The 13,051-nt window shown below is 41.5% G+C and overlaps 1 protein-coding gene across 1 annotated transcript in view; it reads right to left on the bottom strand.

Annotated features, from left to right (window-relative positions):
* Positions 1–1,866: 1,866 nt before the first annotated feature.
* The window catches only part of cntn2 (contactin 2), a 76,769-nt gene continuing 65,584 nt past the window's right edge, over positions 1,867–13,051 (bottom strand). The window contains exons 18-23 of the mRNA XM_079296220.1: positions 12,414–12,648; positions 8,737–8,852; positions 7,197–7,383; positions 4,952–5,064; positions 3,222–3,390; positions 1,867–2,028 (exon numbers count right to left, since the gene is read on the bottom strand). Coding sequence (XP_079152346.1) covers positions 1,925–2,028; positions 3,222–3,390; positions 4,952–5,064; positions 7,197–7,383; positions 8,737–8,852; positions 12,414–12,648 — 924 coding nt within the window. The 3' untranslated portion in view covers positions 1,867–1,924. The remainder of the gene's footprint in view (positions 2,029–3,221; positions 3,391–4,951; positions 5,065–7,196; positions 7,384–8,736; positions 8,853–12,413; positions 12,649–13,051) is intronic.

The raw sequence follows: 13,051 nt of genomic DNA, 5'->3' as shown, positions 1-13,051 counted from the left end.
AGACTGAATGGACTAGAGGTCACATCCGTCCTGTAAACTGCAGTGAACCGGACATGTTACATAAGAGCTGATAGATGCTGACAGGATTACAATGAGAAGGATATATGACACTGTTAACTATTCTCTGATAACTCTTTCATCTCTAGCGGTGGCTAATCAGTTTCATGTTAATAACCTACCAGCAGAAAAGCAGCTGCAATAAACTCGATTAACACTGAACAGAGGCCTTTTGACATCGTTGTCGAAATGATTCAAACAATGCAGGCACAACAAAATGTGAGCAAATAATTAAATACTCCTTTCATTCATCCAATTTGACAAACCCCAAAATGAGACATAAGAAATATCAAATGTAAACATTCATTTGGACCGGTGACGTTTTTATGTCGCTTTCCATAATTACAGCTGAGACAAAACACAAACTAGCATAAAGACATTAGCAGGAGCTGAACATACATGATAAAAAGTTCTTCAGTGCTTCAATGAGTGACTGACTGTGTGTTCACGCTGTGAGCAACAAGACATAAGTTCAACAATGGGATGCTGCTTTTTAGGGGAGTTGTGGGAAAACAAGGCAATGTTGTATCCTGACACAAATGCTTACATGGAAAATGACGAGTTTCATGTTAACAGTGTACATCATTTGAAGTGTACATGATAAGCTGCATCATGAAATTCCATGTTTTTCACAATTTGGGGAACAGGCACTTTACAATTGACCCTTTGCTGAGCACCGCCCTCTACTGCTACGTCAAGCTGTCCGAGCCACCATGGAGCCCACCCTGTCACTAACTGCACCCCCTTGAAGGATTTGTTCATCGTTATAGAAACCTAAAGTGATTTCAGAGAGAATCTGTGTTTGAGGGAAATATCCAGGAGCCAGTAAAAAAGTGTAAAAGTGAACCATCACATCACCTGCTGATGGAGACAGAAGACAATGAAATGAAGGAACAACTCTGTTCCTGTAAAGCGGGGTAGATATTTATTCACTGTTACAATCATTTAAAAAGCTAAAGCAGCATGTGTACACATTACCTTCAGTAGCTAGCATAGCATGAGTGCTAACGCTAGTTAAAGATGCGCTAACGTACTCGGCTAATGTTAGCTCCATCTGTTTTAAAAACCTTTATCTCTTACAACCTCTCCGGGTAACAAGTGTCACTATTACACGTTTCACCACGACGAGCTCCAAATCCACTAAAGCAGCCTGAACATGAAGAACATCTGAAACCACCGATGAGAGTCTGTGGAGCAGACAGATGACTGTTAGAGCTGCTGGCTAAAGCTATGTTATGATTGGCTAAACTGCGGTTGAGGGACAGGACTCAGCGAAGGCGCCACTATGACGTACTTACCAAGCAGTGAAAAATGCACGAGGAGCTTAATATTGTAGATGCAGACCTTTACAGCTCTTTACAGCACCCACAACCGTTCAGAAAACACTTATCAGTCAAGTTGCTCTCAGAGTGGACAGAACAGGCAGACACCCATCACATGTAAGTCTGCACTGTATGTATACAAGTTATGCACATCATGTATTCTATGAAAGATGCACACCTGAAGTCTGTGTCTCGCCAGCTACAGTTCGGAGGACGAGTGTATGAGACGCGTCAGCCACATATGTGATGGTCCCGGTAAGACATGGTTTCACTGACACTGGTACATAAATACACAACCAGACAGGGATTCCCTGCTCCCTCAACCCTTTCAATCCATCCAGCTTAAAAAAAGACCCTCTTTGTTTTTATTTTTATTTTTCAAATGAAAACTGAAACCCCTCCTTCCTCACCCACCCGTTCAATCCCTGCAGTGCTACAATCTTCCCCGACCACCTGAACCCACCCCAACCCCAAACACAGGCTGAGACACAGGACAGCTTTAGCTTCAAGCCATTCAAAGCAAAAAGTCCACAGATCGGCTGAGATCACAGGCCGGCCAACGACACAAGAGGGAGTAGAAGCAAGCCGGTGAGGAGAGGTTGACTGGCCAGTGTGGAGGAGGCCTCGTTCTGCACCATCATACCAGTTCCTGTGTGAGACAGTATGTAACAAGTCAATTTAACATGATGTGAAATTTGTGAATGTAACATGAATATTTCCAGCATTTCATACTCTTAATCAGTAAACTAACAGGTTGAAATGTGTCCCAGTTAATACTGAATGTTCATAGGGCCGGTGTTTGAAACTCAATAGACCCTTTTTAACACAAGCTGAAGTCATTCATGAGCTCTGTTCCACGTTATAAAATACCCCTCCAGTGAATTTCAAGTGACTTAAAGAAGCGGTTGCTAACAAGAACAAAACGTTTAAGCATCTAACAGGTTCAAACTTGTGTTCACCACAGAGCTAACTTTCTGCAATAATCCAACATTCAAAGGAAGAAATTGTCTGTGTTAGCGTCTGGAAGTCAGCCAATGTTTGCTATTGGTCAATTTTAAGTTGCTGAAGAAACACTTATGAGTGGACATATTTTAAAATCGATCTCATCATGTTTACTAACACGGGGTTGTTTGGTACCCACCGATATACATTTGTAGCACTGAAGGTCAAGTAAGGTCACATCAAATGTCTGGTGAGGTAGTTTAAATCAAAATGTTGCCAATATTGGACTGTTTGATTTAGGTTAAAGGGTTTAAGTTGTTGTACAACATTTAAAAAGGGGTTCTGTTAATAAGCTAACAAAAGCCTCATTTTGTCCTCTTGACCGTAACGTTATAACCAAAGTACCTTAAATGTCGAACCATTATAAACTCTCACTGTCCCATATTTGTTTTAGATACTGCTGACATGTTTATGATCAACATAATAGATATCCTAATGTTCCTATCAATACGATTAGAAGACACGGCCTTGGACGTCTCTGAGGAGGGGTTACTTCCTTTAAGAGCACCGCCTATAACCTATTACCAAACGTCTTATTAGATGTCATTCAACCATGGAGTCGTGACAACATTCATCAATATTGGTCTTTGTCTTGCAAATGTGACTCGTGTTAACGAGTCACTTCATTTCAGTGCTGACCACTTCATGAACATTTAAACAATCACAGTAACGTCCACGAGAATTGTCCTCTACATGCTACTGGCACACCAGCTATTAATAACGAACATAGGGTTTGTGTTCACTTCATTTGTTCATCAATGTCTATTGTACTCTGCTTATTCCACTGAAACATCCCCGTCCCTCAGAGGAAGCTTCAGTGTGTGCTTCTCAGTTCCTCACCTGAGTCCCGGGACACGATAATCTCGTGTGCTGGCCCGTCCCCTCCTTCTCCCCAGGACCGGATCTCCAACACCACGTAGCCGTTGTCTTTTGGCAGCGGCAGGCTCATGGACGTCTTGGTCTTGTCCAGAACCTTCAGAGAGTTCTGGCCCTCGTGTTTGTACAGAACCTGACACACAGAACACAGCAGGTCCAGATTTAAGTTCAGACCTCATCGTTACAACACAAAGTGCATTTTTATACTTTTCATCACTTCAGAATTCACAATGTTGCTGACGGTGTTTTTCTGTGATTTGTGCACTGCAACTAAAACAGCTTGTGTTGGAATCAAAGGATCATTGTTACAGCTGTTATCTTTTGATGCTCATGCATGAGCTGGTACAAGGCTCATCAACATGATCTTTGATTATGTTATACTGCCTCTTTATTGTTTCTCATATCTCACATGTAGAGCAGATTACACGCATTGTGATTGGACAAAACATCAGGCAGCGTGTGTGTGTGTACTCATGCCGAGTACATGAGGATGGTTATTATTAAGCCTCTTAACATGATCGTCACATGAACTTGACAGCTAAAGTTGTGTGTCCATTGTTAATAATGTAACATCAGGCTACATAGAGCCCTCTATAGATCTTCACTCTGATTTATGCTGTTGTTTGGTCTGACAGTTGTTTTGAGCATGCAAGTGTCATAGACACTTCAATAGGAAGCCATTCGATCGCTGCATTTCTATCCTGAAGTAGTCTGGGACCATGTCACCCTACACATCGTCATAAGAACATAACAAGTCAAACTGCAAGTCTTGCAAGTGTCAGAATGCTAGATGTTAAAGCAACACAGCATCATTTGTTGCCATCTTGTTTTTTGCAACCATGTGATACGAGAGAGGGGAGCGATGTATAACCGCACACTACAAGTAACTGTAATGAACTGAAACACTGTAAAATACTTGAAGTTGTAAGACGAAAACACGGACAACTCCTAAACTGGACAACGGTAGGGACCTGTCAATCAGCGTGTAGCCCCGCCCTAAAGCATCCCCTGCTTTATGGTCTGTGTGACTCTAAATGGACCATAAGTTACTAAATGAACATCATGCTGTATTGAAGAAGACTTGAAACTAGAGATTGAGACATAAACTCATGTTTACAATGTTTACTGAGGTAATAAATCAAGAGAGAAGTAGAGTCATTTTCTCATAGACTTCTATACAACCAGAGGAGTCGCCCCCTGCTGGACACTAGAGAGAATGCAGCTTTAATGCACTTTAGCAATGGCTTCACTTTTCAGACCCGGAGTTTGCCTCTTGATCTCAACAGTTTACTTCACTAATTCCTGTGCAATTAGTGATTTTTACACAGCCGAGGCCGAGTCCTATTCGGACTAATATGTTAACATTCAAGGTGTGCAGTAAGGCCAGTCTTGCTTGGTACTGACTTTACAATGATTTATTGTTCCAAAATTTTACCAAGTGAAACTGTAAGACCTGAATATTTTAGCACACAAGTCTCATGTCACGTTTTAAGGACGTCACGTCTCATTGCTGTCTCTCAAGGCTTCACTGTTGTCACTGCAGTCTGACCAGAGGTTAACTGTCATTGCCTTAAGTCCACGCTTTAGAAAACTACTACCTGGGAGAACCTTTTTAGAGAGGGACGTCTTTTATGTGCCACATTACATGAAGACAAACACAGACATGCACACACTTCTAGTCAGACAACACTCACTTTGTAGCCCAGCACTGCTGACTCATTGTGCATGGCCTTCACGTGATCCCACCTCACCGTTACAGAGGAGCCATCAGCCTTCCATGACACGTTGCCCGGACGACGATTAGGGGCTGTAATGGAAACACAAACATGTTGAAAATGTATAGAAAAACAAAGAAAATGTGATTTTGGGTGTGGAATAAAAAAAACAAACGTTCAAAAGAAGAAGAAAAAGTTAAGGTCTGACCTTGATCTTGTAAACTATGGGAACTATAAAAACTAGGAATCTCTGCAATTCTACTTCATATTTGTGTCTCACCACCTTGTGGAAGTGCAGCGCTAAATCACCTGTAAGTTTTGGCCATTTGAGTTCAAAACATAAAAAGATGAGTTCTGTCTTGGAATACCATCGTGAGTCCCTGTAGCGTCCAGTCTGTCCTCAGTCCAACATGTATGCTCTGATTGTTTGTTTATTGGTTTGAATCCAAACAGGCAGAAACGAGAAAACAACTTACGTTTTCGTTTTGCCCTCTTTTCGTCCAGGAAACTACTTCGCCAGGAGACAGACCTTCAGTTAGCGGTTAGCTGTAGCAACTCAAATTCAGCCAGCACAAACCCCACCTCTGGGGGTCTGCTCCCAGGGGACTGCCCTGACAACCCAACGGATCAGTCAGCTTTCTGTTGCTGAAGTTACAGAGGTAAGACACAGAACTCAGGGGTTTGCGCTGGCTCAATTGGAGTTACTATACAGCCGCCAACTAAAGGTTTGTCTCCCAGAGCTGCCGACTGCTCTCTTCCCGACAAAGTAGTCTTCTGGTGGCGGGTCACAGACCGTACAGCCCCCCTTTGGTGACACAGTCAACACATAAATGGCTATCACAGACTATAGGCCGACACCACATGTGAGGAGCATCAGACAGCAGTGGTTTTTTGACCGTCTGTCAGAGTTTCGTGCCCGGTGAAATGCTGCCCCATATTTATTTGGAACACATGAACAGACATAACACATTGCACCTTTAATATAAAATATAAGCTTTATTTAAAATGCCTGTAAATACATTCACTGTGACACACTTAGAGGTATCCATTCATCTCTTATGGTATCACTTGTGTATTTACCAGAACATTAGCTTGTTTATGTATTTATTCATCTATATTTCATGTAAGTACAGTATGTCAATATACTGTATGTGTGTGTCTACATTTATTGATTTATGTTGCCTGTACAAGGTTTGAGCAAGCCATTATTAAAGGATATATTATGCACTCGCCAAAGTACATGGATACATTTAATTTGAAGTAAAACCAAATGCATGAAGACATGTTACAATAATGTGGTCTGGAGATAAGTGGGGTCTGTTTTGACAGGTGGAGGTGTACCTGCTGACGTGGCTCCAGGCAGAGGAGTGAATGTTGCTCTGAAACAGGGACCATGTCTAATCATCCATTTGAATACATTTACAGCCACAGACCCAGGACGTACCAAGCACCTACTCTACTTCCTGAGTACTGAGAGTAGCCACTGGCTGCTGCTGCAGCTGAGAGGGATCATCCATTTCTGCCAAGAGGAGAGGCGGAGGCGGCTACATGGCTCATTTAATAACCTGGATGTGTTAGTCACAGGATATTTGATGCCTGAGGAGATGACTCCTGTGTGTGTCTGGGTGTGTTTGTGCAACTCTATCTGTGGATGTGGGGAAAAGTAGTGAATGCAGCACAGCGATAGATTGAGAACAGAATCATGAGTGTAGTCAGTGTCTTATGCTTCCAAGAAGAATTGTGTTCCAGGATTTAAAGAGATTTAAGTTTGTACTACTGAGCTGCTTGCTCTGTAGAGCTGAGACAACTCCACCAGATGCTGTTACGTTTCTGTTTTTATTAAGTGCACTCTCACACCTCTGGTTCGGTTCATTTGGATTAACAGATGACGATCAGCAGACGGATTCAACAGTGGATTAGCTTTTGAATTTGAGCTAAAAACATGTGCAGTCACATGTGCAGCCACTTTTAAAGCAGTCTCAGTATGGCTTGATTCAGATTGAAAGCACCCTTACTAAAGTGATGACAGCCAGATATGGGCTCTTCCTGTTGGACACTTGTTATCTCAAATGATCATGCTCTCATTGTTGCGTGAGGATAATTTCAAACTAAAAGCAAAGGAATTAATATTCTGTGAATCTGTCCCTCTTTGTGACCTCACAGCTTGACTTGTTTTTTGCTGAGTGAGCGGTTTCCACACATGTGTCAGGTACTGCAGCCGTACGTGGTTTCCTGGTGGTGACGGTGGTGCGCGGCGAGGGCGGCCCGGTGCCGGCGCTGTTGTACGCCAGGACGGCGACGTGGTACCGAGTGCTGGGTCTCAGTCCGGTCACTCTGGCTGTTGCTTCCAGTCCCGCTGTCCGCACTCGGTCTGCTGCCGCTTCGCGCTCGTGCTGCCGCCAGTACCGGATCTGAGGACACACAGGGACGCCAAAGAACACATTTACACACATAAACTGAGACACTGCTTCTCATTAGTATGCTTTTAAAATAAAGTCACAGCAGCAGATGCTGCTGTGAATCAAAGTTTATGAAGTGAGCTTGAATTATGGCAGCTCGTGGTCTGAGATCAGCTAATAAAAAGATTAGAACCTTAACAGCAGGTCAGAGGGCTGCGTATCAATGAACTGGTTCTAGACCAGTACAGCCATGTCTAAAAGTAAAAGACCAAAGTTTAAGCTTGTTTTTTCTTTTGCCACCTCAAAAACACTGCAGCTGTAGATTCAGAAATAAACTGAAAACAGACACAGGGACAAGGAACCACGATTCACGTATGATGTGGAGAACCTGAACAGATTATCTGACTCATGTACATAGTAGTACAGTAGTACATGTACAGTAGTACATGAGTCAGATAATCTGTTCAGGATATAGTGACAGTCTGAGCAAATGTGATGCAAAAGTTATTTTTATGTTACCAACTGAACCTTTAACCTCAGTATGTGGTTTACAAGTATGATCAAATGTATTATTATTTCCTAATGTCTTTTCGCCAAATGATTTGCGTTGTATCGATGCATGTTGTAAATATTGGTCAAGATGGATATAACATAAAGAAAGGAAATAGTTGGCATTGTGGTTTTGTTTCTTCCTCTCCTCCCTCATCTGTATGTATGTGGTATGATCACATTTATCATTCTTTCCTGATTTCTTTTCAGTGGGTTCTCCTGGGTTTGTATGTGTATTTGTTAGATACATGTTATATGACGTTTGCATTTTGGAGGACTAGATGGACTGAGACTGACTTGAGGTGATACTTTCATTCGTCCTGGGATTATTGAGAAAGTAAACATATGAACTGTATTTCATTACCACTGCTGACAAGTCAATGTTCTGTACCCCTGGGCTTCCTCACAACAAAAACTACTCAGATAAAAAACAGACACAGGTCCAGCTGATGAGACAAAATGCATCTGTTTTCACATTAAAGGGAGCAGAAAGATTCCTGATAATTAAGTGTAACAATGAGTGAATTTAAACCTTCTCTTATATTGTTATTTGAATGTCAAATATTCACGAGAAAGAAAACATTTCATTCATGTTCTCACCCTGCTGTGTAGCTTAGTAAGATACTGTTGATTGACCTGGACCTGTAGAAATATAACTGCATGTCCCACATCTCTGTACTTTGTGAAACAAAGTCGTCCGTTCATGACTTAATCAGGTCATCTTTACCCCCTCTGAATGTTACCAAACCACTTCCCTCTTCCGCTATCTGGTCAGGTTGGACAAACATCCACATGTGTATCCATGCAGCTCTTCACCTCATATCCTCTGAGGATGCCGTTGGCGCTGAGCTGCTGGACGGGCTCCCAGGACACCTGGATGTCAAAGGCGGTCAGCGCCGTGGCGTTGATGTTTGACGGTCCCACTGTTGGCTCTGTGAGGAGAGGTCAGGAGGTCAGTGTGTGCAGCGCACTTCATGATGTACAAACTATGAATCAGTGAACTCACAAGTGAGCTGACTGTGGTCAATGTAGTAAAGGATGCCATCTAGCGGTGGAAGACGATACTGCAGCTGACCCTGTGGTAAACCTTTCTTTACATTTTTCCCTCACTGCTTCCACTATATGCTGCTGAGTATTATTCCCTTAATGTGCCTCCATTCACAATAATATATCTCTGACAGAAATAAAACTGTAATGTCTGTCCAGAAGGTACAGTAGGTAAAACAGCTCATAATAATACAGTGATGTTAGAAAAAGGTTGGGAAATATCTCCATGACAACGCTGGGCTGTGCTTATTTCGGAATCTTGAAACTAGGCTTGTCCTACCGGCATCCTCTGATCCTGCTTATCTAAACAGAGCTCATGGAGTGCCCTGGAATCACCCAATGTTAGGTTGGATAAGCCCGTCTCAGTGTTCTGTCTCTGTGGTCTATAACAACTAATGGAAAGACTTGTAAAGTCTCCTCCAGTTATATCATTATTATTATTGTTGGAATGCTGTTAAACTATTGTTCTTCGAATCTTTATTCAACTTCTATTTCTTCCGTCCCACCTCTTCTTCTCCTTCATATTTTAAGCTACAAAAACCATTCAACCATTAAAATGTTCAGCTCTTTCACCAGAGGGGTGCTATGACTTTTCACATTTCTAACCTTTAAACTATTTGAATTGTTAAGCTTTTTATTTTCAATGGGATGTCTATGGAGAATATTTTCAAATCCTCTTAAACTTCTTCAACTTTCAAATCCTTCAACTTCCTCATACTTTCAGCTACAGACACCATTTCAACTTTCAAATGTTGAGAAAACCCTGAACTATTGCCGCGTAATTCAGCTTTTTGATATATTTTAAACATTTTGAACTGCAGCAATTTAACTTTTATGATTTTTCAGCCCTTTTCTGACTTTATAATGGGTGTGTATTGCGCAGCTTAGAGTGCGTGATGTCACCGCTAGAGTGAAGAGCAGCTTGAGATTCTTGTGAAAAAAACATTTGTATTTTGCCACTGTGTCCACAATCTTCACTCTTCATGCATAATTTCTGGATGTAGAAGTAGCTAATAGTGTCCTTGTCATAGAAAAATTACTGTGGAATCCCACAGATTTCCACATTTGACACGGAAGCCGTTAATTGAGAGGAAAACCAACTTTCTGCTCCATAGAGACCAATGTTAAATTTTGCTTCAAAAACATCTTCCACAGAACACGGTACCCTATTTCTAGATCGCCAGTTAAGCCACATTTTTTACACTACAGACACAATTTTTACAGGATCTGTTTCTCAAGTTATCCTTCCTCTTAATTATTAATATCGGAGCAATAGGAGCTACGGTTATGGGAGTTTTGATGATTTGTTTGAGAGGTGTTTCCCTGTTTTATCTCCATGAAATGGCTTCAGGCACACAGGTGTTTGCGATTGAGCCAAATAGTGATGTTGATAAACACACAGTCTCACAGACACACATGCACTCCCCCCCCTCTCTCTCTCTCTCTCTCTCTTGCTCTCTCTCTCATACAGTCATTCAGGTCTTGGAGACTTTTAGAGGACCCCCCCCCCCACACACACAGACCCCATTTCAAAATAAAAGCCAAAAAGAGTGAATTCTAATTGAAATGCTTGTGATGTAGCCAGGCATTTAATAACCTGTTTATGTGTGTCAGACATGATTATGTCTACTCTCCCCCTCGCCCCCCCACCCAGCACCACCCTTTCAAAATAAAAGCCCCATGGATTAACTGTATTTAAACTAGCTCAAAATTTGGCTTTTTTTGTTAAAAAAATGAATGCTCTTACTAATACTGCGACAACTACTACTGCTGCTGCTAATATAGTATTACTACTACTTCTACTATAACTTTAGCTGTTGCTACTATTACTACTACTGCTACTGCTATTACTGCTACCATCAATATTATTACTACCACTACTGCTATTACTACCACTACTACTATTACTTATACGACAACTGCTACTACTACTACTGCTATTCATGCTACTAAAAGTAGTAATACTACTACAGCTATTAGTACAACTGCTACTAGTACGCCTACTACTGCTACATCTTCTACTGCCATTACTATTACTACTACTACTACTGTGATATTAAATACTACGACCAATACTACAGCTATTACTCTGACGACTGATACTACGTCTTCTACTACTTCTTCTAATTACTAATACTTCTACTACTAATAATACTTCAACTACAACTACAACTACTACTACAAATATCACTACTACTACTACTAGTACTTATTCTAATGCTACTAATACTTCTACTCATAATACTTCTACTACAACTTCTACTGCTACAAATATCACCACTGATGAATTTTTTTAAGCCACAGAAACTGTTCAAATATCAAAATGTTCAGCTCTTTCAGGAGAGGTGTGATATGACTTTTCATATTTGTAATCTTTAATCTTTTTGAATTATTAAGCTTTTTGCAATTTGTTTTTGAATTGGATATCTATTTTCAGCAATGTTTTTGCGATTAATTTCAGTTTTCAGCATTCCAACGCATTTTTTGCAGGAAATGCTTTTTCTAGTTATCATCATTATCATACTGGGAGTTACAGGATTCAGCGAGGAGCCAGATCAGGATGTTATGTGGTCTGACTATAATATAACAGCTAAAAACATGGCACACCTACTCATTAATAATAAAGCCATCCATAGAGCACACTGTACACAGACGAAGCTGCAACCCAGTGACACTTTCACAACGAACTCTTCAGGACCATTTCTTCTCATGTTCTGACCGTTTTCAGAGTCATGCTGTTAAAAGTTTAGCAGATCTTACTGAAGATGTCTACCCAATCCTTGTCTCTGTCTTCTTAGATAGTCCTGATATGAGTCTGAAGTTGATACAATGGAGAGTGTTTTCTCCTGGATTCATGGCTTCCCTTGGTGTATGATGCCATCATACTGAAGTGATCTACTGAACACAGTGAACCATGAATGTATGACAGCAAGGCTGCTACAGTCGAGGCCTGGCATTCCTTCACTTCCTGGGCACTGCCGAGGTGCCCTTGAGCCAGGCAAGAACAACAATGCTCTTGTGATCTGCTATATTTACAGTTAACACTCTCCTTGAGGCTTCCTGTTTAAAAGGCTCCTTACATGTCTGTTGTCCTTCTGTTTGGATTACATGTTTTCTTGGTTTAATAAAAAAAGGAAAACTGCTCAGTAATGCAAAATATCTGAATGTATTTTATATTATTTATTTATACATTTACAAAAGGCTGGTTGACTGCAAGGATGCCACATTCGAGCACAATTCGTTGTATATTTTTTGAATTCTGTTTTGTTTTGTTTTGTAGCCGACTGCGGCAATCATTTATTTGACACTTTACCTTTCGTTGTAAAATAAACCTAATAGTCAATAATCATTACAACAATGATGTTGATTGTAAATGTTATCTTGATGAGCTTTGTAACACAGAGTTTACTGGAGGTGTAGCACTATGAACCTGGTGGTGAACTCACCCTCCTCTGCGGAGTAGACCCCGGCGATCTGGCTGAACGGACCTTCTCCTCGCCGGTTGTAAGCTTTGATCTTCACCTCGAAGGGACTGTACGGCGTCACGCTGTCGTTGTAGTGAACGTATCGGGACGACTCCACGTGAAGGACACGCACCACCGTCCAAGATTGTGTGTCCTTCTTCCTGAATGCCAGGACGTAGCCAAAGCCATCACCATTCTGGTACTCTCTGGCCATGGGCTGGAAGGTTCAGCAGAGAATCAAGATGTGGCCCTCTACACAGACAAATGGGCCCAATCCCAATGTTCCAACAGACATCTGACACAACTTCCCTCTGTGTGTGTGTGTGTGTGTGTGAACTCTTCGGGATGTCCCACTGCAACATCAGCAAGCAAATGAGGTATCTCCCTTTCCTCTAAGGATAGGTTCACACTCTGTCATAAGAGTGATTCTTTCTGTTCATACTGGTCACTGGGAGAACACGTCCTACTGTAATGCACCTGGGGATAAACTCCACGGGTCTCATTCTTTAAAAAAAATGCATTTGTAAACTGTGAACCTATCCTTTAAGTCCATAACCCTGCAGGGACCATATGATGATCCGTTTTGGGCATTTCGAGTGGAATAGTGGTATATTATAATG

The sequence above is a fragment of the Melanostigma gelatinosum genome, assembly GCF_949748355.1.
Source record: "Melanostigma gelatinosum genome assembly, chromosome: 3".
NCBI lineage: Eukaryota > Metazoa > Chordata > Actinopteri > Perciformes > Zoarcidae > Melanostigma > Melanostigma gelatinosum.
This window is presented reverse-complemented; position numbering and strand designations above follow the sequence as displayed.